This window comes from Heliconius melpomene, chromosome 10 (genome assembly GCF_056956725.1).
Source record: "Heliconius melpomene rosina isolate 202511_hmr_F chromosome 10, ASM5695672v1, whole genome shotgun sequence".
Lineage (NCBI taxonomy): Eukaryota > Metazoa > Arthropoda > Insecta > Lepidoptera > Nymphalidae > Heliconius > Heliconius melpomene.
The window spans coordinates 16,272,399-16,299,105 of record NC_140398.1 but is presented as its reverse complement, the minus strand read 5'-3'; the positions used below and the strand labels follow the sequence as shown (position 1 = coordinate 16,299,105).

The 26,707-nt window shown below is 31.1% G+C and overlaps 3 protein-coding genes across 4 annotated transcripts in view; all 3 read right to left on the bottom strand.

Annotated features, from left to right (window-relative positions):
* The window catches only part of Sdc (Syndecan), a 213,509-nt gene extending 192,634 nt beyond the window's left edge, over positions 1–20,875 (bottom strand). For both annotated transcript variants that reach the window (XM_085190860.1, XM_085190861.1), the window contains exon 1: positions 20,641–20,875. In XM_085190860.1, the coding sequence (XP_085046986.1) occupies positions 20,641–20,706 (66 nt within the window). In that variant the 5' untranslated portion in view covers positions 20,707–20,875. The remainder of the gene's footprint in view (positions 1–20,640) is intronic.
* Positions 20,876–22,120: 1,245 nt separating this feature from the next.
* LOC146535934 (ATPase inhibitor mai-2, mitochondrial-like) lies at positions 22,121–23,696 on the bottom strand. Its single transcript, XM_085191801.1, has 3 exons — positions 23,536–23,696; positions 23,031–23,157; positions 22,121–22,416 (listed from the first exon to the last, which is right to left on the bottom strand). Exons 1-3 carry the CDS (start codon positions 23,589–23,591, stop codon positions 22,282–22,284), a joined length of 318 nt encoding a protein of 105 aa, XP_085047927.1. The 5' UTR covers positions 23,592–23,696; the 3' UTR covers positions 22,121–22,281.
* Positions 23,697–24,161: 465 nt separating this feature from the next.
* On the bottom strand, positions 24,162–25,427 carry LOC146535933 (uncharacterized). The gene is made up of 3 exons (XM_085191196.1): positions 24,821–25,427; positions 24,397–24,648; positions 24,162–24,315 (listed from the first exon to the last, which is right to left on the bottom strand). Exons 1-3 carry the CDS (start codon positions 25,342–25,344, stop codon positions 24,162–24,164), a joined length of 930 nt encoding a protein of 309 aa, XP_085047322.1. The 5' UTR covers positions 25,345–25,427.
* Between the last annotated feature and the right edge of the window lie 1,280 nt (positions 25,428–26,707).

Sequence of the window (26,707 nt, the reverse complement as noted above, 5' to 3'; positions counted from 1 at the left end):
TGATATAGTCTAAATCTCTTGAGTTTTTTATTAAGTTAAAGATGGGTTTAATAAAACCCATCGTTATAGTTTAATAAAAACCATCATGGCGTAGTAGTACTGCGTCTGAATATAAACGTGATGTTCGCGAGTTCGAGCCGCACTCGTGGGAATAAATTGTTTTTTTCTTTGTCCATGGCGTTCCACTTTGCCACTCAGCACGAAATGTTTTAAAGTAGATGGGAAAGTGGAAAACGAAGAATCTTAATACTATTTAATATTCTATGCCTAGAACCACATTTACGGTTTTCTTAATATTTTATTAAAACAGTTACAAAGCAAAAGAGAATCATCCCCAAAAACTTATAGGGAATTCACTAATAAAGTTTCAAGTAACATATTTAGTCTTGCAGAGTAGCGGTTTTAATTAAAACTTGTTAACGACTACGTACGTACTCAACATTTATAAATATGAAATGAATATAAAACTTATTAATATGAAAATAAATAAATTTTCAATTAATTCCTGATAGTGGTGTTGTAGTACAAATTTATTCATAAAGTATTTTATAAAAATATATTTTATATAGAACTAGCTTCAACCAGCAGCTTCGCCCTTTTTGGTTAAATGAAAATAGCTAAGAGTTGACATATACCTAACATATTCTAAGCTCGCGAGGTAACTGGCTGTAGGTGCAGTGGGTTACATCGAAACGAAACGTCATATAATTTAGTAACCTACAGTCTTTCTCAATAAAATTAGACCAAGATTTTTTATGGAAAGGACAAGTCAAACTCGCGTACAGGTCACGGGAGAGAAGCCACAGGAGCTTTGAAGGCTTTAATTTTTTTTATTTTATGCGAAGTATTATTTACAACCAAACAAATTCTTCAGCATAGATAAAGATACCCACTCACAAACTATAATTACATGAATTTGGTTAAAAAAAAAGGAAAATTAAGGAAACCAGAAATGCCTGGAGAAAAATGTTGTGTAACTAAAATAATAATTGCTAATGGTTACTTAAACTGAGTCATATAAAATAAGTTCCTTTTTTACATGAAACCGCAAGTGTAAAGATGACCTACCTATACCTACGTATATGATGACTGTGCGGGAAAATGTACGTGTACTATATTACTACTAGGTTCACAATACTTAATATTCATATTTTTAAAATAGTATCGTTGGCTTAGAGTATAAACCTGCTAAATCTGTTATTTATTTTTTCGTTAAGTATATTTTTATACCGATCCAAAGTGTAAACAATATAACAAAATTGACCTTTATTTTATTTTACTTAGTTTGTAATAGACTATTGCTTTTACGTTCGGAAAAAGTCAGTTAATTAGCAGATATTCTATATAATTATTAATTACAGGTAATATCTCTATATAAACAAATCTATGTAATTTTTCTTAGATATAAAATTCATTTTCATCTACTTTCGTTTATATTTATTTATAATATCAATAAAAAAAAGCTTTATAACGCAAAGTTATATTCAACATATTCATATTCACATATTTAAAGAGAATAGTTATCAAACAGATCTCAGATACGAATATCATTTTATATATGAATAGGACGTAGTTTTATGACACAGTTGCACCTAGATACTTTCCACTTAAGACTTATTTTTAATTAGGTTAGAACGAGAACTATATATTTTTTTATTTCTATCGAAATATATATAATGTATATACAGGTATTTCTTATTTTAAATGTATTTTTTTGAATTGAATTGATGTTTAGTATTATATATTTTTGGAAACCCAACGTTTCGTATACTTTGCAGTCAATCAACAATCAACCTTAGACCTTAATTACTTTTGACTTAAAGCAAAACTAGGTAATTATTCAATTTTAATTTACATTGTTTATATCATGTTAATGTCAGCTTTGACGTACAAGCACATGTCTATGTAATAGGTTAATGCAATCATAACAGCAATATTGCATATGTAAGATATATACATAAAGTACCTTTTTCTATGAAAATAAATGTATTAAGACTACATATTCTATATTTCAACATATATTATAACATCTAAACATGAAAAGCGGTTAAGTGCAAGTCGGACTCGCCCACCGACAGCTACGTATCTATTTTAAAAGTTGTCAAACTTAAGTTTGGGGCGTAATCACTCATTTTAAATGAAAATGAACTACCTACAATTAAGTACCTTTCCATTAAATTGCCATTCTTCATATTGTTAATAAAGGTTCTGTGTTTTTCCTTTTGAGGTAGGTACGGAACCCTACAAATAATACAATTATCATACCTATGTATAATCTGTATCGTACCTATGACACAATACAGTAATTAGAGCCAATACTTGATAAATGTCCTTATATAGACATACAATTGTACACACACACACACACACACGTCTCTTAAATTAGATGGATTCCATTTCAATCAAAAGTTTACTGTTCCACAGTACGTTGTATTACTCAAAATAGTTAGCGGAATTCGATATCGCTTAGAGCGATTTCAGTGATGCTAACGAGACTACAAACAAGTACCTACATCTGTATCTCTATGTATTAATCAATTACTAATACTGGATTGTTTGGGGCATTAGCTATACTAGTAATAGAACATATAGCATTAGATCGTTTTACCCTTTATTGCGTAATGTAGTAGTAGAAAATATGTATTTACAGAAGGACAGGTTTATATAGAAAACAAATTTGTTATCTTATTACCACTTTAGATTTAGTTGATAAACTCATAATTGAACGCCGCACTGAAGTTTCCTATTCTCTTTAGAATTGAAATTCACAGTTTCTTAAGGATATAATATCATGACATTATTACTGGTTAAAGTACCAAGAATGTCCATTTCCTTCTAACAACAATGAGATGTGGGCGTGTAAGTAGGTAGTGCGAATGCACAATGCAAGGACTAGATGGATGCTTTAAAGTGCAGTCATTTTTAAATTTACATAAAACTTAGATAAAATGTTAATATTTATATCAACAAATTTAAATTCCATACAATGTTTTTTATCTGTTTATTTTTATTATTTCAATTTATAACTGGCTCCAATAACTTTTTTTTTGACAAAATTTACTTTCCCTTCTCTTCTTATATGTACATTATTACTTATATGCATTTCAATTCTATTTTATCAAGATTATTGAGATAGGTTTAAAACAAACAAAACAGATGGGGCGTAAAAGTTGGATAATAAAATCGTCTTTTGTGTGGGCAACCCTAGAAACGAATAAATAAAGTTAACGACAGCTATGGGTTGAAAATACGACAGTATTGGCCTATATTTGGCTTCACCGAAGTGTTTGGAGGATTATATTTAAAATATTTACTAGTAAATACACACACTCTGTTCTAGGTCGACGTATTATGAGAGGTGCCAAGATTCGTAACAATTTGTCAAGCGGAAAATTTCCTTTATTTTTGTGCTACTGAAGAGTTATATTTTGAATCAGTTATATTTTTATATATTTCAGTAAAGTAAATAATAATATCTACAGGAATAACAACATAATTGTAGCCTTCATTTGTACATTAACAAAACGTAAAATCTAGTTTTTTTTACGATCACGTAGGAATTTCAAAAAAAATTATCTTATTGCTCCCATACACTCCCCTATACCTATACATCACAATTAAGTATTCATGTAATAAGTAATCAGTAGTTTATACAATAAGTTAATTATATGAAGTTTTGATGAGCTCTAGCCATATAATACTATTAGTTAAGACCTGTCTTAGGGTTATAATATATTTAAAATATTACATTATTCATGATATAAATTATAGACATACCTATTTATATGTCGCCGTGTCGTCGTCTTGTCGACACAGTTGGTAGTTATTAAACATACAAGATAGAAAGAGTTTAGTGTTAAGATACCCCCTTTAATTTACTTTCCGTCAAATTTTGATGTATTGAATCAGAACAATAAAATTGAAATAATTTAAATTGAATAATTTTCCCGGGTGAGTATCAAATCTAAAACAATCAAGGTATCCTAATGTATAGCCTCCACTTAAAAAAATTAGTATGGATATAGCAATTTAACAAAAATAATGTTTTGTGAAATCAACAAATACATTTTAGTACAAATTAATTATACATTTCACATTTTAAACTCCACAGCCACACTCAATAGTATAGACGACAGACGAAAGTTGGTGATGCTTGCAATCTAAAATAATTGCTGTGACGGAAGATGCGTTGTTAATAAACTTATGCTTGGAATGAGTAGGAAATGTCACTTTAATTTGCGTTTTGTGGTTCTTGTGTGTATAATATAATTATACTATTCTGAGTTTGTAATCAGTTTAAAAGAAATTACTGTTATTTTATATAGATTGTTTTCAGAAGATCTTAAACGTGTATTATTTATTGGTCTTCTTAGTATCTAATAGTATAAGCATTCTATGATAAGTCTTCGAAATTTTTTAACTAAACACTTAAATAATTACATAGTTCAAATTATATATAATAGAATATAATATTTTAGTTCAGAAATGATAAATTGTCATTATTTGACAATAGACATATATTGATAATTTTGAAAATAAAATTATATTATAATTCCCAATATATTTACTTAATAATGATACATGAACCATTGATTGAACCATTGATCTTCATATTTAATTAGACTAATCACTTGTCCTCAATTGATCATCACAGTATTAACAATAGCGAAATAACAAGCGCATACTTTTATATTCATTATTCATATTTATACAAATTGTATAAACATTAATAATGAATATTCCGTTGTTTATATTAGATATTACATATGTACAAAAATATCTCTTATGATAATATTATAAAGCTAAAGCCGTTCTGTATAACCTAATCATGATCAGCTACTCGAATGGAATTCGGATTCAGAACCCATTTATGTGAAGTTAATACCCTACCATATGCTATTATATGCCGTCATCTAAATACTTTGTAACGTTGTAGCTTCACGCTGTATCCCGCACATGCCGACACTCCGTTCCCTAGACACTTCCATTCCTCAGTTTCCACGTGTTGAGTGGCGGAGCTCAACGCCGCACTTTTTGTCTTTACCAGCGCAAGAAAATAAATATATCAAATATTTCGTAAATCCAAGTGGGAATCCAACCCACAGCCGTCGCGTTTACAATCGCACGCCCTGTGCCAAGACGACCTTATTCACATCCTTACGCCACATTCATTTTAAATAACTTAGAGCGAGTCGAAAACTAAAAATAAAATCATCTTTGGTAACATTCTAAAGGCATACACGCCGTCAGACGCGTCCGAGACTGTCTAAAATAGAAATAAGTTATGTTTGACTTACGACGGAGCTCAGCTAAGGACTGAGACAGATCATCTGTAAAATTCTTGGATATAATGTTAAGAATTCAACATTTCAAGTATAATGAGAAAAATTGTTTTTAAGCTACGAGACGTATTTGTAGCTCTTGTACATTTTTATTTTGATTCGTTTATTTCGTATTATTTCTTTCTTACTTTATACTGACTATTACTACATGATAACTCCTAGTTTTACTCCAGCTTTAGTTCTTTATCTACATCTGCATACATAATAGGGAAAATCTTGAATTATGCTAAAAAAATATAAATTTCCTTTATGAACTTTAGCTCTTTCATAAATTTTTTTTAGTTTTATGCTTATGCTTATCCTGTTGTATCTTGCATACAACAGGATAAGCATAGGGAATCTACTGTTAAGATCCTGCGTTCTTCATTTTCCGAATTCTCATTGCTTGTTCAGTAGCGGAACTCAACGCTATGCTTTTCCTGAATAAATGAACATAATAAAAAAATCATTTCCTCGGGTGGGATTTGACTCTCTAACTCGTCGGATTTACAATCAAACGCTTGTGCCACTGCGTTACGACTGGCCTCAAAATATTTCGACACAATAACGTCAGTCATAGCGAAATGTTTAACTGTTATTTCGTTTTAGCTTCACGCTATATACCGTATACCACAGAAAGCAGATAACCTAGTGTTAAGACACTGTGTTCTCTTCTTTTCTCGTTTCCTCGTTGAGTAGCGGAAATCAAGGGTGTCTTTGAGGAAACTAAAAACTTATTTCAATCGAACCCACGAAAGTCGCTGAGCTATAACGGTCTCAAATCTTACACTAATTGTATTGGAGACGTAGTATTTAACAAAATCACATGTCTCTACAATTGACGAGTTCAATTACATCTTACGTCCAATTACTCTGAAATCAAGAAGTCCTTGTAAATAAAACGCTCGTTCTGCCGAGAAGACGGATGCGTCTAGTTAAGCGTTTTAGAACTGACGCAGAGAACGTTGGTGCCGTGTTTCCATTGGATGTGTCGTGCGATATTTTCTTTACTAATTAAAAAAAAAAATAATAAGATATTTTATATATTTTTTCTAAAGGTTTTTTACTTAACCGTTCTTCTAGTCATGCTAGGATGAAATGATTTGTATGGAGTTAGAAATATTTTACTTACATTTACAATGTTTTAAAATATTATAAAACTCTCTCTCCCTCTCTTTTATAGAAAGACAGGGAAATCTTAAAAAATAAATAAAGCAGAAATTTCTTACAATGCTCAATAGATTAATAAGTTAGCGTATCCTCAAGGTGCTTAAAGACATTACGCCATGGCGAGTCCAATCAGACTAAGGACTTATCGATATCAATTAAAAATATAATTTACTTCACATAATACACTATAAAGATCATATTGGCGCAGGGACTCGTCATTTAACTGTAAAAGCCACGGCTCTAGGTTCTATTCCCACTCGGGGGAATTAATTATTTTCATTTTCTCGCTTCATTAACAATACAACCTAACTATTACGTATTTAGTATATTTTAGCATATTTTTTCCATAATTTCTATTAAAATTACTTAAACATGTCTGACCTCATAGTTTGAACCCTGTACAACGAGCACAAAGTTTAAATGGATTGAAGCAATTTGCATCGGCACAACAAATTGGACCAGTCGCTGTGTAGACATGTCAACTGTTCCGTGATACACATTCTACGATGCTGATATAAGCTGAATTACGCGTGAGTATGTTACAGTATACAGGTACAGGTGGTGATTGAGTTTTAGTGTGAGAAACAGGCCTAAGTCGTTTGAAAATTAGGTCAAAAATACATAGTACTAAGAAATATTATTGTATATCATTTGCGACTCGACGTTTAGGGGTTCGATTCCCACTTGCGCGGATAAAATATTGATATAATTTTCATTTTAACTCTCCTGTAACAAGGCAAAGCGCGACGTTGAGTTTTGGCACTCAACACGCATACATAAAAATTACACTTATACACAAATATATTGGATTCCTCGTCTGTTCCTTATTTATAGAAACCTGGAGACTAAACTCTTGAATATGAAATAATGCGTACTATATTATGTATTTACTAACAAAATTGTAGTGGCTAAAGTAACAATAGTATAAATAATTAAAACATTTCTCCATATATGCTTAATTAAATAAAAGCAATACAATACAGCGTATATAAGGATTCATGAAAGATCCGACTTGCACGAAGTGGCTAACGTGCAAACAACTGTTTTCAAACAATGGACAAAGTCTATTTACATTGATTAAATAATGACTAATTAGTTTAAGTTTTTTTATATTTATTTTTAAATTAATATGAATTTAACAATTTGTAAAATATATATTATATATACCGATATGTGTATATTCTGTTTGTAACTTGCCATTATATAATGATAATCGAAAATTAAACAATTAAAGGCCGTCGTAGCGTAGGGACACAAGTGTGCGACTATACGGGGGAATTAAATATTTAATATTATCATTTTCTCGCTCTGGGAGAGAAGCAAAACGCGGTGTTGAGGTCCGCCACTCAACACGCAATGTCACAAGGAGCAATTTACATTGTATCATATACATATGCGTTTTTCCTATCCCTCTACGTAAATATTAAAAAAAGGTTGCAACTGGCATTTAAAATAAAGTGAACGGTAATATAGTCATTGGGTCGACGATTTCTTAATTAAAATTGATTCATCTTATAAGCTTTCAATGTTTTAAGATGAACTGTAATAAATAATAACCGTTTTAATAACAGAGTGTGTAACTAAAGTCTATTTAATTGTACTTCCTCGGTTAGTTTCTTTGAATAAAAGAAAAGAATTTGTGAACTGGTACTGGTTGACGTCGCGCTAGTATCAAACTATTTTTAATATTTTTTTTTAATTTTGCGAGGAAAAGGCAACCAAACCAAACTGGAAAAATATTTTCTTTTTTATAAAATATATATTTCTTAAAAACGTTGTAATTAATTTCAGCTATAATAAGAAAAAATAACATCATTATCATATTATGATTATTATTTATATATTTCCCCACCTAATATATGTTATTAATATATTTCTTTATCCATGTTTAGACGGCGCCAAAGTTTAGCTTAAAATACTTCTAAAAAGATATAGAAGTATTAAAATATAAAACATTTTATATGTCTTATTCCAAAGTGCCTCAACATAAACAGGTTTATTCAAAATACATTAAGTATTAGAAATTCAAATATAATTACTTTTCGAATACAATTTTTTCTTAGAAATTGTTGGTTAATTGGTTGTGGATGGATATCTTTGCTAGATGTGTTTTTAATTAGAAAAAGTAATCGAATGAAATTAATATATTTAAGTTTGAAATTTAAAATTGTATGCCTTTACCGAAATATGTATAAATGCTAAATGTTAATAATTACCCGACTACGCGATGCACTGGAGGGTAATGTATTTATTTTAGATTAATATTACCACTTCGTGATTATTTATTTGTTCTACACTGATGTGTCGTTAAAAATCCATTTAATTATATCACAAATGCGAAGGTTAAATATATTATTGTTATCGTTTGGAATTAACAAGACTGAGACAGAAGATATGTTCCAAGTCATTAATTTAATTACTGCAAGAAGTAAATACCTTTATAGGACTCTATTGTGCCTTACTAGGTAAGAGTCTACATGGTTGTAGGTTTGATTCCCGAGTCATTAATCAAACTATTTTAGTTGTTTTTTGGTTATTAGCATTACGTTAAAAACTTGAATGGTCAAAAATAATATAAAGATCAAAAGATGAATTATAAGCTGCATTATATTTCTATAGTATAATTGTACAACAAAGGAGACATTGTGAGATGAACTGAACACGCTGTAAACAGCTGTTTACCAGATGCCATTTTGGTTATGATTTATTGTTAACTCCGTACAGACGTATTTAACACTAAATAGACACGGATTAGAGCTGACAAATTTACCCCCGAACACTATTAAATGTTGAGTTTTTGTATTCAAAAGTTCTTGTATTACAGCTTTAAGTGACAAATGAATGTGTCACAAGTAACCAGTATTTTATTTATTTAATCTTTTTAGAAAAAAAGCGTAACCATAAACTTAAAATCATGTGAAAGGCATTTTGGATGTCTTTTAATTTTAAGTAGGGTTAATTGGAAATTGACATTGACAAGACACAGTTGCAACGTTTGTGATTGCATGCTTTGGTCGTGGGTTCACATCAAACTTGATAGTATGTTTCATTTGTATCATTTATATTGTTCCTGTCTGGTAGGACATAGGGCAGTGTCGGACATTTCTTCACATGCATGCTTAAAAGTACTCTTATTTTCATTAATTTCTCGTATTTTACATGATGCAAAAAAACAGCTTCAAGTTCTTTCCCGCATAAAAAAGCAGGGTAGACAGAGGAAGCCTTGGTTCTAGACTACTAAATTTCTATAAACATTGACCATACGAAAATTGAAGCCGTAACGCCCAGTAATTCACAACAACTGCTAAACATCCAACGTAGCACTACAAGCAATTTTTAAAATATTCTTTCTAAGTCGAGGGGAAAATCTTGCAAAAAACTTGAAGGGGTCGATATTAGGGTGCCATGAAAGGACGGGACCCTGCAGACGCTATAAAATAGAATGCTTATTGCAAAACCGTCCCTTACAACACCGTGGTTGTAACTTTCATGTTTGTTGCAAAATTTGTATTGAAATTGTTTGCAGCTATATAAGTAATATGTGCCCCTATATATCTATACTAATATAATAAAGCGGAAGAGTTTGTTTGTTTGTTTGTTTGAACGCTAAGATCTCTGGATCTACTGGATCGATTTACTTTGTTTTTGTTTTGTATGAAAGCTGCATTCTTCAGAAGTGCTATAGGCTATATAACATTACATTACACATATATACTAATAAATTAAAATACTTTCTAATTTGACATGCAATTTATTCTGCCATGTTAATAACAACCGTCGTCACTACGCGACCGCGTTCGTCACCGCGTCATTTTGATATTCATCCTTATGAAAATAAATATAATAGTCACTTTTAGCATTTCACCTAGATTGAAATTATATTTCTATAGAAATTATATTCTTATATTTCAAGCACGCGTAGCCGCGTCCGGGTCCGCTAGTGTATTATATATAGGTATCGTTTAAAATATAATCTGATCTAAGCTTGGTATCATGTGTCATTATGACATTTCAAATTAATTAAATCCTATTAATCGTTGTTTTTTCTTACCTATCTTTTTTGTTGGATAGGCGGATAAATTTATCTTATATCTCAGACAATCAAAATTCACCAAGACTTCTTATGTAAAAATATTTCAGCCCATCCAAAGTTTACACAACCAAATATTTAAGTAGAAGGGAGTAGAAGGAACGACTAAAAGTACTAATGTTTGAATATTTAAATACATTAGTTGGTCAGTTTGTATAAAAGGTACAACGGTAAGTCAACATTACATATTTACAGAGACCAACTCCACCTCGAAATCTTTACAAAGCTCTCGCCGGGGACGTCCTTGAGAATTTGAGACTCAAAGAAACGTTTCAAGATTGTGGAGCAAACATTTGACTTGTGCCACAAAGGTGCTCTGTTGTGGACTAGAATACCATCAGTTCATCGCATTAATTAAGGTACTGCCGAACTCACCTACTGCCGAATAAAACTGGGTTGTTAAAAACAGTAGAGTGAACCCAATGGTAACACAGTCCGTTCTCCAATCGCAATTTTTAAGACATTACGTACGCCGTGTTGTCTTATAACCTGAGCGAGATGAAAATAATTAATTTTTCCGAGTGGGAAAATCGAACTCATAACCATCACGTTTATACTCACAATTTGTGCCACAGCGTCACGACGGCCACAAAACTAGGTTAATATTTGCAAGTAGGATGTCGGCAGCTACGTGATTTTAAGTTAACTTACTTATGATCCGCCCCAACTTTTATACGCAGAGTGGTAAAGTTAGCCATAAATAAAAATATGAAGCCTTTTTATTTTATGTAAACTACAAAATTGTATGTATATTTCGTAACTAAATAACGCCACTTGAATAGTTACGCAACTATAAACATTGTGAATTCCACTGACATTCCACAATGAAGTCTTGACTTGAATGAAATGTTTAATTATACAGGCGTTTAAATATGTTAACAAGAAGATTAAGAATGACAAAGAGCTGTTGTATAAAAATATGTTGTAATGGCTATTTTTTTTCTGCAAACTGCGGCGTTGGGTTCCGCTACTTTTCTTCGAGTTTTAGCAATAGGTTTCTTATTCCTACACGTAGCAAGAAACTGAGAAAGTAACCAGTATCGAGTAAATAACTATATGAATTACTCTGAACAATATTATAAGATATTTAAAGCATATGCTTCGTTTTAGCTGTATATTATTAGACCACGTGTATGACATAAGGTGCTGCTGTATAGTAAAATTCATATAAATATTTTAATTTCCGGTCGCTGCTAAAACCTACGTGTGCAAGTATTGATCGCAATTAGTTTGTTATGAAGTGGTATCATTCAAAAATAGATGACCAGATTTGGATGGCATGGCATGGCACTTTGACACAATGACAGATTATCTGAATTGATATGAGGAATCATTTTTATTTTATAAAAACATGTTGATTTGAGTACGTCATGGTACAGCGGCTGTAGATGCGATGGTAATGGATTCGATTTCCACTCATAAGCGATTTTTTTAATTCCTCGCTTTGGTAATTTGACAAAGCACAGTGTTGAGTGTTTTGGTACTACGTTTTAAAAAATAAAAAAATGACAATAACAGCTACGATAAAGGACTAAATTGGTAAAAATAAACAAAGTGTATCAAGTGACATGTTATAATAAAATTGATGAAGTTCATAAAAACTTTACATCATTTCAAGTGTTTATAGCAAAGTAAGCAATTAATAGTTCTAGAACATAAAATCGAGCTCGTTTAAAGAGTCTCAAAGATCTTTCCTGGGAGTAATCTCGTACTTTGGAAAGAAATGGAACTTGTCTTTTACTATGTTAGCATAGCGCAAACGCACTAAGTCACAATTATCTAATTTAAATATTTTTATATTCTCAATTTTGTTTATTTTTTTTAATTAGGAGTACAGTTCTAACTTTTTAATTTAAACTTGCAAATTATAGGCATCATGGTTTTATATACACAATAATGAATGAACAAAATCAATAAAATTTTCATTTAATTCGTTTCGAGCCATGAAATATTTTGGCATCAAATTGATCATATTAATTAATTGTTCATCAACATTCGTTTCATTATTTATAAAACGAATTATATATTCAATGTAATTTTATGAGAATATTTAAAATATACGCAATGAAAATAGCAATCAAATTACGAAAGGCAAAATGTTACTGATGATGTTAATAACACTACAAGATAAAAAATCGAGGAAAATAATGTATTAAATTGAAATAAAAAAAATCTGTGCCACGATTGTCCTCAATATTTCTTTTTTCCATTTTAGTAAATAGAATGCGGCGTTGAGTTTCACCAACAAGCAATTGGGTTGAAAAAAAAATTGGGTGGATTGTGAGGAACGAAGTTTCATGCCTGCCTGCCTGGTCTGCCTGGTCACCAGATAAGTTATCTTCACCGTAGAATGTCGAACGTGGGAAAAAACATGAAGTTATATTAATTAATTCACTTCACATTTTACACAAGATGTCTATGCATTAAAGATTTTGCATTACTTGACAAATACTTAAGTAAATAAATTACTGTCTCATCTATATAATAGGTAATTAAAAATAATTTTGTAATCCTTTGATGTTTGTGTGTTGATTGTTTTCACACTTCAAATTGTAAAATAATTGGGTAAATAGCATTCTCACTCCCTAAATGATGCTATAATATAGAAACAATAGGTACAAAAGTTTAAACGAGCGAAGTATGAACGTATTGCTTAATTTAGACATGTTATCTTAATTTTTTTTAATAATTAAATAGAATTTAATTCTATTCTTTTCAATGAACTATTGTGTATAAATTGTGTGAAAATTGAATGTTGAATTTTCATTACATAGTTAGTTACAGCTCGACCTTATAAAAACGTGTTATAAAATTGGCGAAAAAACGTAATATTATTTTCTATCTACACTTCAGATTAAATGAGAAAATTTAAAAGTTTGTTAAAAATAATTTAAAACAGCTTCTTCATTAAAGATAAGCGCTTCAGTGAGCATACTGTACTTCTATGAGTAATGCAAATTTAAACAGATTAATTACTACTTGAATATTGTTATCTTGTTGTGATATGATTACCGTTTAATGTTTTTAAAAAAATACACTAACATTTGCCCCAGTTTTCTTAAGATTAATATAGGTAATATTATTGAAATATATCTAAATATAACTCAATTCGACGAAACCATTCTCAACTCTGAGATCGGTCTCGAGAACGATCGAACGATCTTGAGATCCTGTTTAATAATTAGTTAATGATAACGGCGTCTCAAGATCTATCTTAAAGTTGAGAGTAATTTATAAATACGGACTTTAATAATATAAGATATGAATAAAACTATTAGATTACAGTGTTTTATCAAAATGATAACACGTCTAGTGATCGTACAGATTTTTTATTAAGAATAAACAAAAAAGATAATATTTTTTACATTTTAAAGGTGTTATTTTACACTTAAGAAAGACGGACAGAGAGTTTTTAAGAATTACCGAGTTCAAATCCCGCTACATTTAAATTTTTATACGTTTTCTAAATAAGTAGGTAGTTTTTTTACTTTATTTAACATGCAAAATCACGAGAATCCTTATTCTTGATAGTCTTAACACGAGGTTCTGTCTTGGTTTACAGAAAAAGCATGTTGATCGCATCTCAAAAAAATCGTTATCGGTGGTTTTCAAAACAAGTTTAAGAACAAAAGAAGACACCTTTTATACACCCTTTTATTGTAACAATTCCTTAAAAAAAACAAACAAACTGTGCTAAGGTAAGTACAACTTTGAGATCATAGTGGCATAGTGAGACATCGTTTGACTGAACGCGATAGTTGTGGGTACGATACTCCTTCAAGGAAAATATTTTTTTACTTTCTCTCTGTAATACTGAGAATGTTTCCGTCGTCTCTGCTTTATGAGGGATACAGCTAGAATTTGAAAAACTAAACTAGTTTTTAATTAGGATAGTTTAATGTGTTGATTACTTACTTTAAGAATAAAAGTGTTGTTCTCAATTTAAATAATTACGTACGTCAAGTATTCGTTATGGCTAAGAGTATGAACAAAGCACCATCAACAATGAGGGTCTCACACGGCCCTGAGGCTGTCGGCCGTCAACTTAAAACATTTTCTTAAACAAAACCCTAACAAAGGACTAATATATGTATGTATGTATGCATTATATAACTTAGGCTAAACTTATGAAAGAAAACTTTTGGGTACAAACACTTTTATTTACTTAGGGTAATTAAAAATATTATATCCTTTGCATCGATGTAATCGAGCTTAACTTATTTTTTTAAATGATCTCCATTTTAGTCAAGGTTGATCTGTAACTCCAATAAAAACTTTTTTACAACCAACTTCATAATAAAGACGATTCTTAATTAAATAAAAAAAATGCTGCAGCTACAATATCAGTTAAATTGCTACGTTATATCTGGCACTTGAACAATTATTCCTCAGAAGAAATATAATTTGTCTTTATCCTTGCCATGATATTGTCGCTTAGGTAAAGACAGCAATATAAACTCAGGAGTCGTTTATTTGCAGCTAAAATGCAATATTTGTAGCATAGAAACAGCAATTTTTGTTCAAAAATTAGTTTCCAACGATAAAGTATACATTTTTTTTTTCTCTTTTTTCTAGTTAGGTTTTTTTCTACATTAAGTATGTACAATTTTCTTCTTCTACTTTCTGTACAATTTTCGAGACATTGCGTGTCGAGTGACGAAACTCAACTCAAGGCTTTGCTCTCGCAAATGAAATTAGTTAATTCCACTGAGTGGGAATTGAATTCACAACCGTCGTGTTTACATTACTATGTATCTAGTCCAGTTATATAAACTACTACTGGACAGGAAGGCTAATCTATTCACAACAATACGTAATGCCAGAATACGTTTAACTGTTTATTTAAATGGACTATAACAAAATAATCTGCATTTATTTCATATTTACTTATTATGCAGTTACGGTGACGCAGTGGCCTGATATCTATGCCAGAGGTCACGGCTTCGAATAAAGTCTGGACAATCTTTATCTATGGCGCCATTCAAGTGCAAACACGTATGTAAATAATGGTTATTTAACTACAGTTCCATGGCTTTTGTTTTGGAAATAGTATAATCTATATATATAAAAGGACTTGTCCTCACTGACTGAGGTAAGACGCACGCACAGCCGTAACCGTGATGGTAACGTAACGTAACGTAAAAACGTAACGTGATGGTAGAAACGTAAAATTTGGACAGATGTTTACTTTCATAATCTGGACATCCACTAAGAAGGGATTTTGAAAAATTTTAACCCTAAAGGGGTAAAATAGGGGTTCAAAGTTTGTATGGAAAAATTCTTAAATCGCCACCGATTTTTATAAAATTTGAAATTTAGACTGTTAAAAATATTTAATCGAACGCATGTTTCATGGGTTATTAGAATTCACCCCTAAATACGCAAGCGAAGCTGCGCGCGTCCGCTAGTAGAATATATAGCAACGTTTTAGAGTGTAACAAGAAATTATATCTTTATTTTAACCATAATATATATACTGACTAATATTTTGTTACAAATCTAAGCAATAAAGAAATCGTAATGACAACTTTTGTTCTCAATTTACGATTTACTTTTCAGGGTGTAATTAATAGTAGCATTTAACGTCTATTATCTATATAGGTATATAAAAGGAGTAGTTCCCACTGACTGAGGTAAGACACACGCACAGCCGTAACCGCTGTGCGTAGAAACATAAAATTTGGGCAATGTTTATTTTCGTAATCTGGACACCCACTAAGAAGGGATTTTGAAAAATTGTAACCCTAAAGGGATGAAATAAGAGAAAAATTCTTTTATATGGAAAAATCCTTAAATTGCCACAGTTTTTTATAAAAATTGAAATTTAGACTTTTAATATTATTTCATTCAAGACGTGTTTCATGGTTTATTAGAATATACCCCTACGGATGCAAATAAGCAGGCGAAGCTGCGCGCGTCCGCTAGTAATATATAAAATAATATTTAAAATATTATAAAGTAATAAAAATATCGACTGCATAATTAACTGAAAAGAAAAAGAACAAGTCCAGTATTTTAGATATACTTCAAAAGTAATACCTATTGCACAACTATATCATTGAAATAACGGGACCCATTTTTCCACTAATTAAATATTTTCCGGGAGAAATTTTCTTAAAATTCATTTGGGTCTGAAAAAAATACAGTTTTATCCATGTGTTTCGATTGTAAAATTAATTCATCACATTACTTACAATTCTTTATTTCGCCCAAATAGGCCCCAAATTACAATATATAGAGATAGACGTTATCTCTAGAAAGTTTTTTGAAATCCTGAAAAAAAATTCTATAGGTGGGCGAAAAAATAGAATGTGTTCCATGCCATAGTACGGAACTGCTGGCAACAGCACATCCTTTTATTTCTATTGAAGTCGCACTCGCATTCTTTTTGTCTCCCAGCTAGTTCCGACAAATTCTTTTATTGCTCGAGAAGTTGGTTTGCTGAAAATTACCTACTAGGCCAATTATATCTTTGTTCCTTATAAGTATGAACTTTCAACTTACTTTGATATTGAAGATATTTATCAATGGGGCAACACATTATAACCTAAATTATTCTTTAGAGTTTTAAAAAATGTGAATATTACGGAATTACTAATGAAAATTACCTACTATTAATTCTTGTAAATATGTTTTCTTAAAGCGAGTCCTCGATATTGACACAAAAGTTCTATTCATAATTCCCGACAAATCATAAAACTTGAGAAAAAACTAAATTTTAAAAAGTTATAAGTTTGCTTAAATCGTTATTGTTCATAATATTTAGATACGCGAATATTTTTTTAGGTTCACGCTGTATACCGCAAATAGCAGGAAAGACAATGGGTGCCAGGGAACCTAGTGTTAAGACACTCCGTTCCCATTACGAAGGCAGTAGGTACACACTAAATAGTAAACAATACAGCGGAAAAAGGATTAGATATAAATACATAGATACTATATTTAGAATAATATGTAGCGTAACACTTTGCTCAATATTTAAATTTTCTTATGTAAATATAGGGATAAGACGAGGACGCCATTTCCCCATAGAAACCATGTTGCCTGTCCGTAACAAATTCAGAACCGAATGTAAATGAATATCTTTGCAACGAGAAATTGTTTCCCCACTTTATACCACTCTACTGAGATATTTATAAATAAAAGATATTTATTTAATAAAAAATAAATTAATATGAGATATAAATGTAAGATTGCATTTTAACCGAGTGATTATTGTTAAAAAAAAATTGAAAGCTTACAATAAAAACATGAAACTATTTTATGTAATAATAGTATTGTAAATTGTAATGAAGTTTATTATAAATTAAAATTAATACATCGACGTAAAATTTTTATTAAGACCCGATGTTTGTCATTGTCTGTTTGTTGCATGGTCAGAGGTTCATATGTCCTTCGTGTGTTCTCCATACTACGTGACTGGGATTTTGTTTCCTCGCTCTGGTATTTAATTCCCCCAAGTGCGAATAGAACTCACAACCGTCACGTAGACAGTCGCACCGTTATGCCCCTGTGCCACGACGCCCTCACTCGCATGTAGAGTATCTACTCCTTTAAAATGGCGGAGAATGCAGAATGGAGTGACGTGATAGAATGTTCTGTTTACGGTTATTAACATTTTTTCCTTCAAATTTTTATACGTCTTCTAAATAAGTATAATATAAAGTGGCCAAGCGTGAGTGTTGTCATTAGATTCTTATCCAACTCGCACGAGGGTTTCATGAAAAAAAAGTACAGTAGATACATATTGATTTAAGTCGTCGGCATACGTAAAGAGCACTCGTATTACTTAGTTTCTTATGTAAATAAATCTGTTTAACCTTATTAGAGAAATCTAATGAGACTTTTACTTTCATAGAAACCGCATAATGTTATTTTAAAATAAGTACAAATATACTGTATTATATGTAGGTTTCTAGATAGTATTAGGATTTAACTTTAAAAAAGTTCATTTTGTTACTGGAAAATGACTATATTTGGGGAGTATCTTTTTATCACTACAATATAAAATTAAGGTCAATAGTTAAAGGTAAATAGTTTCTTGTCATTACTTGCTAGAAGTAATATTGATACTAATATTATACAGCTGAAATGTTTGTTTGGTTGAACGAGCTAATCTTAGGAACTACTAATTAAATGGACTAGCCAACATAATTGAAAAAATATTTTGTGTTTTGTGAGGCCAGTCTTGTTGCGGGGGCACAAGAGTGCGATTGTAAACGCGACTCGCGGTTATGGGTTTGGTTCCTATTCGATGAAATAAAGTATTTGATATTTCCATTCCCTCGCTCTGGTAACTTGCTTAATAGCAGCGTTGAACTCCGAGACTCAACCACTTATTGAAACTAAAGCTTTATACTGTATCACGTGAATCGTTTCTTTGTAACCCACTGTACCTACAATCAGAATTACTTCGTGTCGCGTGTCAAACACAACTTAGTTATTTCCTTTTTTTATGATGCGGGTGGAGCTGCATATAATACTTAGTAGAAATTGTATAAATTATGTTTTCTTACATAATGAGCGGTCTTTGTCTCTTGTCTGGCCATAAAAGTCGATCAGTTGACCATTCGTGTGGAAATAGCACGAGAGTAAGAAAAAAGTTAAAATCAGCCTCGATGTAATTATTAATTATATGCATCATTGATTGATGACTTTGTGTATTTAATGAAATCTATTTTGATGTTTTAATTTTAAATAATAGTAATTCAAGAATTGCACGCACTGGTAATTGGTATGAAAAAGCCATAATATTTGTGTTTTATTTTATACTAGCGGCCCGCCCGCAGCTTCGCCTGCGTGAACTACTTTATTATTAATTTCTGTCTCCATGAGTACCTACGTCCTATAAGTGACGTCCATGCAAAATTTGAGACTCCTAGCATTTGTAGAAACGAAGTTTCATACAAACTTTCAACCCCAAAAACAACCCCTTAGAAGTCGAAGTACGTCCGATTTTACATATATAGATGAATAAAACTTGATTCGGCTTCACGTTGTATCCCGCACACAAAAGGGAAGGTAATGGGAACCTAGTGTTAAGCGAGGCGGGCGGGACGAAACGCCGCTAGACGTGTATTGAAACTTTATTCAGAAGATACACTTTGAATGGAAATCAAAATAGTATGGATTAGTTTTTGAACTGTATAGACTGTTTCTTCATTCATTATTGATTGATATTAATTGCAGTTATAAAAGCGTACTTTTAAATGTTTAATTCCTTTAATTCTAAGTACCTACCTAATGTAGATTAATAGTCTAATCTTAAAAAAAGTTCTAATTATGATAATCAATTAAGATAAGAACTAGTGAAGATCAAATAGTTTGTATTAAATCTTTAAAAAAATTCAGATCTATAGTCATGTAAGCAATAATTGAGGCACATTAAAACGTAAGTTCTAAATATTCAACAAAAAAAACATAATACCTACACAAAATAAATGCAATACTCAATTGTTACTCAACTATTTACTCCGTTATGTAAAAGCAAGCAACGCAGCCAAAAACACAGCGTGCAGTGTCAGCATGATTCATAAGGCAATAAAGAAGTCTGCCACGGCCACGCGCCCCAGCCCCAGAGCCAGAGGCAAACAAATATGTCCATAGGTACCCATAGTAAATGGAGGTTTGAGCACAGCTGCGTCTCTGGACCGACCAGTGCGTATTGCGTACACGCTTTACGCTTTCACCAGCCGCGCTCGTGGGCGATCCGGCACCATGCTCCCATTCATACCGCTTAGCCGCTTGTTTACAATATACCACTACCAATATATAAACCAAAAAAAACATAAATCGATGGGAGGGAGCCACGATAACGATTGTTTACCTGACGAACACTTCAAGGCAACGATAATATTATAATGCAGGCAACGATGCGTTGCGGTGCAACTATAGTCACTACAAACACGGCCATTAAGAATATTTTAGATTGATGACAGAAACAACACTCGTGTTGACATTGAAATTACGCAAGAACACGAGTTCTTTGGACAAACGTAAGATTATAATACCGGTCCCTTAACAAAAAGCCGGAATGCCGCGTAAAGATGGTCCCCTTACCTCTGTCGCTCGAACGTATCCTGCGAGGGCTACACAAGACACCCATAGTAATATGCTAAAATGCATCACAACAAGTTGGAGTGGCCCGGCCGCAGGAACAGAGTGACACAACACTAGTAATCACTACAGAACTATATGCTGTTATTACACTAACACTACACTCGGCCACTGTAAAGCGAGGAGCGACATGCGCCGTCTATTTCAGTTTGTAGTAAACTGAACAGCGCTTGGCGCGAGCTTCACTACGTTGGGTTTCTCGCAGAACGCGACTCGCGGCTAACTTCGTGGATGTGGGTCTTCCCTTCGCCTCGGTCGTCGCCCGATGGTCGATGAAGCTTGTCAAGTCGGCACGCACTCCGATTTATTACGTTTGTCATTTACACATAATATTTGTATATACTTTAAATAGTTTACACTAAAAATAAAAACAAATATGACTTCTAGCGAGACCGAAATAAAGTAATAGTGAGGTCAGTCAACCCTTTCGAATGGAATTAGAATAATGTAGATATTCTTATCTATTCAGATCGTCTGCATGCTTCAGGAACTATTTATTGTTGCCAGTTACCAAGGATTGAGTTTAAGCTTCTGTTAAATTGTTATAATAATATATTTAATATGTAGGTTAATAGTGTTCTCCTTAATAATATTTACCAAGATAAAGTAAGATAATTATAAATTGGAGATGGCTTCAATTACATACCAAAATTAAATATTTAACTAAACATAACATATTCTTATTACACAATGAAAAATCAAAATCTCACCTAAAAATTGTAATTTTTATTTATAGGTTTAAAGAATGGAATTCGAATAATTATTTATAGAACTGCGACACCTATCTCATTCACGCTGAACTATTTAAGAAACCTATTTTTTTTACTTATCCTAATAGGTGGCGCTATCCAGCATGTATTTGACTTTACTTAAATATACAGAAAGATTAATAAAATGTAGCTGTCAAATTATTTACGAACATGAATTATTACAAATGTTATAATTATTAAAAATATTTAATCAGCATACTCATGTTAAAGGTCAAAGCTTTATCATTTCGTTTGTTGAAAATCACAGTATCAAGATAAGTAATCTTTGATACTTCGATTATCAATGAAGATAAAAAAATATTGCTGTAACATATTGTTTGACCCTAACCATTCTTTTTTTTTAAATTTATACATTTTCATCACGATGTTAAATAAAATATAAAATTAAAAGTAACAAAACTCTCTAACAAATATCTTAACATCAATTGTCAACTTGTTACATATTATGCAAGTTCTGTAAATAGTTATGGCTGAAAACTATAGAATTAAAAAAAGATACAAATTCAGAAAATTATAGCACTATTGACACTGACAACTCTATAATAAGTAACTAAATATTTCTAAAACTTTTAGTTTAATATTAAGCATATCATTTTAAATATTCATCACATGGCATTAAAAAAAGTAAGTAGGGAAATAAATAAAAAGTCAAATAACGCCTGTACAATATATTTGATGTCCAAGACTAATTCCTAAATAAAATAAAAGCAAAAAAATTGACATCTTAACTTTAAAATTCACTTTTGTTAAACAGCAATATAGTATTCGTTATGAACAGGACTTGATGCTAATTTAATAATTAAGGTAAAAAAATCTATTTGTTCTCATTCATGTCAGCCATTTGTTCCTTGTGACGTCTGATGGCATCCTCGTGGCGTTTGATCTGTTCTTGATGGAAGGAGATTTCTTTGTCCAAATGACCCTTGATATTGGCCAGCTGTTCTTTTTGCTGTATGAAAAAGAACAAAAGAGTTTTACATCAGTTTTTAATGTAACAGACATAGTTGACCTATAAAGGCTTGAATTGGATTTCAATGCCATTCATGAAGATCACAGTTGGATCAGTGAAAGATTACATTTTGCTGGAGGTAAGAATTTATTTAAAAGCCAATAGTCCTAGAGAAAGTCATGAATGTTTAAAAGCCAATAGTCCTAGAGAAAGTCAAAGAATGACTCAATTTGCAACAATTGCAAGTGCAGTCAGGTGCTGTCCCACAGCACCACAATGATGTTGTTTAAGTAACAAATGAAATATTTTTTACTGATTTACAAAATAAATTAAAAAAAATAATAAAGAAGGGATTTGAACTGGCACCTCTTGGAATCTGTTCAAGTGCTCTGATTACTCAGCCATTCATGCTCATCAAGCAGCATCAAAATTTTATAAGAATACAACATATTTATGTTGTTAGCATCTGCTACAATCAATTTTTATAGGTTTTCTTAAAAAAACATGTCAAAAATTATTAATTTTTAGTTTTTTAGGACCTCACTGCATATAACTAAGGAAAATGTTATTATATGGTTATTTTTGTTATCCATATAAATGAAGAAAAAAAATACCTTTTTATAGAAATATTCATCTTCTCTAGCAGCCTCCATCTTGCCGAATGCACCACCTGCTTCACGGATGGAACCACCTGCGCCACCACCCTTGCCAGCACCAGACCCTGGTTCTCCAGAATACATTCTGCAATATTTTTATATGATTATAATAACTTTGAGTATCTTGAAATGTAACATAGCATTTTGTATGTAGTTAATATGGTTTAGCCTATTTTTAAGGCACTAAGGCCAGTCGAAATAACTTTAGTTGAAAATAGCATCATCTAGTAGGCTATATCTATTGTACGAAGATATAATCAAAACAATAAGAATTATATGTGTAATAGACAAAATGAATCAAGTCGGTTGTGACTTTCAATATTTCTTTACTAAAATAAATAAATTATAGATTTTAAATAACTTAACAACAAAGAAATGTTGTATTTCAAAAGTTTTTTTTTCTTATTTTTAAAACTACTTGTTGGGTTAGGATTGCGTAATCTTTTACCGGTAAATATCTCACCTAATACTAGAAAGTCCTCGCAAAATAGGAATTCTCGTTCTGGCAATGAAACTCATGATTACTTATAAATAAAATTAAATGGCAGTAACTAAAAATATAATTAAGTGTCACGATTATTCCCGAAGAAAATTCTTTCAAGTTAAATGACAAACAACCATGGACAATCGCAACTATTTTTATTTTTTATTTAGTGAAAGTCTGTAAAGTCACGAAGTGTTAACATTTTTGCATCTACTTTTTTACGTTATCATTCATAAGTACGTACTGTTTACGCAATTTATATTAACGAAAATAATATTTAAATAAATAATTTTATATTGTTTTTTCTGTAAAAAACCATAAGCAATCAAGCTTCATCAAGCTCACAAAAAGCTACGCAATATAATAATAGATGGCACCAGTAAGGCAACAAACACTTGACTACATAATTATTTAATAGATGGCAGTTCTAAACAAAAAATTAAAAAATTACACATTACTAAAAAGTATAATTTTTTTATTGTTAAAATAATATTATTTGTATATAAATTAAAAAAAAGACGTTAAATATTTTAAATCAAAATACGTACGCTACAAAAATAATAAAATCCATAAATAATTAAAATTTATGAATTAATAAAAGATTCTTACAACATTTCACGTTTCTTTATCCAAAGGATATGTTTCAGTTTTTGTTCAGCTATGATTTTGTTTAGCTCTGCTGTTTCTCTCATAGCTCTTACGACATGTCTTTCTTCTTGAAGGGATTCTATTTTCATTTGTTTCTCTGTGGCCGAAAACCTTTAACAATATACAAAATGAAATCAAATAATCCACATAAAAAAATTAAATAAAATGTCAGATAAATAAAAGAAAGTATACCTTAAAAAATCTTGATATTGCTTGCTAAAAACGTTTAAATGTGAATTATTATCAGGATATGATATATCAGTCATCGTAAAAGCGGTTTTCTTATTTATATTTTGTAAATCTTCAGAGTCTCGAACATTAATAAATAGATTTTGTTCGTTAGTTAATGCACGAGAGGATTCTGTAATCATATTTTCTTCTTGTTGAGAATTACAAGATTGTTCATCCATATCTACGCTGATACTATCTATTTCAGTAATGTCCCTGTAAAATTTAAGGCAAAATAACTTTCATTGATCGATATCTTACACAAGAGAAACAGGTAACAGAAATAACGATATTGATTTACAATAAATTAATAATTTGATGATTTAACGATTTAAGTAAATAATAATTATTACGAAAATGTCAATTATTACAACTGCAATCAACTTACTCATCAATACATTCTGTTTTTATTTCAATGTTAGTACTCATTGTAGTTTCGTTCAAATTATCACTTTCCTTTTTAAGTCCGTTCTCTTTCAATAAATCAAGTATGTTACATACTTCTTGAGACTGCTTAGTGCATTGCTGGGCCGCCGAACCATTTATTACCGATAACTCTTCGCGAGCTATACGTTTCATATTCTGCCATTGCGTTTTAACTTTCTTAATTGAAAAATCTGAAAACTTATCACCGAATTTGCTAGCTAATTGCTGCAAAATTTCATTCCAAGCGACATCTTTCTCTTCAGAATGATTGGGACCATTGTTAGTTTTAGTAACAACCACCTCTTTATGTTGCTTTATTAGTTCTAGTAAATATTGTTTTTCTTCCAAAGACCAGTTCGGGGTTCTCGAGCGTCTATGCGCCATCTTACCGATTCTCCGCGACATGTCGGAAGGGTCGTGTTTAATTTTTTGCAACGTTTTGTTACAAACGATGCACTCGACGTCCAAAATTATCGGTGTCCACATTTAAAAAACAAATGCCAGTAAAACAATTGAGTTGCTTTGACAAACGTTTAACTGCGTGTTGACTATTTAAAAACTTTTAACAGAATGAGGTTCCCTTTGTACCTAACGTGTGATGAAATTAAAATAATTGAATGAATTAAATAATTTCAGTGTGGCATCGGACTTAGATATCATTATAATTTTATATGTAACGTCAAAAATGTATTAAATAATACCATATATGTTTACATTTTGGCTATATTATCATGTCAATTATATATTTTTAATTGACTTTAAATAGATTATAAAGTATAGAAAATTTTGCTTATATGCCTCTAACGGCAAGTAGCACACGTTAACATTTAACACGCATTAGGTAGGTATATTGTAACATGCACTCACGCAGAAGATTAATTATTATTTGAAGGAATTCCTCAGAACGTAATCTTCTTTAATAAATTATATTCCTATAATAAAATACGGCGAAGGTGGTAGAGTTTGACAGATAATTAAAGATTAGTTTATTTATTGTATTTCTATTTTTGTGTTAAAACACAAATGTATGATAATTATAAAAATAAAATAAATAAATTATAATGTAAATAAAAGGGTTAATATGTGGTTGTTTTAAAAATGCTTAATTGCCCAATTTTATATCATGATAAAGATTTTATTATGATAATGATATCTATTTATTTTTTTATTATTATGTCTACTTATCTATCTATTACCCCTCAAAATTTTTACATACTCGTAACTTTCCTACACTATTATCGACAGTATACGAAGATTTTTAACACTCACTATTTGGTAATAAACATATTTTTTATTATTTATACAATTTTAAATTACTTAATTTATTTTAAATATGATATGTGTTGTTGGAAGCCAGTCTTGGCGCAGGACACAAATGTGTGACTGTAAACACAATAAGTTGTGGGTTCGATCCCCACTCGAGGTAATTAAATATTTAATATTTTCATTTCCTCGTTCTGATGTCCAGTCAAATCTCGGTGTTGAGTTCTGTCACTGAACACGCATGCCTCCAGAATTCGTCGGAAAGTGGAGAGCGGTACTCCGAAGATACTTCTTCACACTAGATTCCCTCTGCCTACCCCTACAACGTGCGGTATAAAGCAAGTTGAAAAAAAAGTGTCTTGAGGAATGGAATATCTGTATTTTACTAATAGATATTATTATAAATACAATTTAACGTTACATTGCTATTTTAAAATTTTAGTCACCAATACAATTTAAGCTTTTAAGTTTAAGCGTCTTAGACGACAGGGCTTTTAGAAGCTCTTGTATAAAAATCTAATGTCTCTACTATTTTTCTTGGACTATCCATAGATCTGGTTAAATATACTTATTATTTGAAAATAGG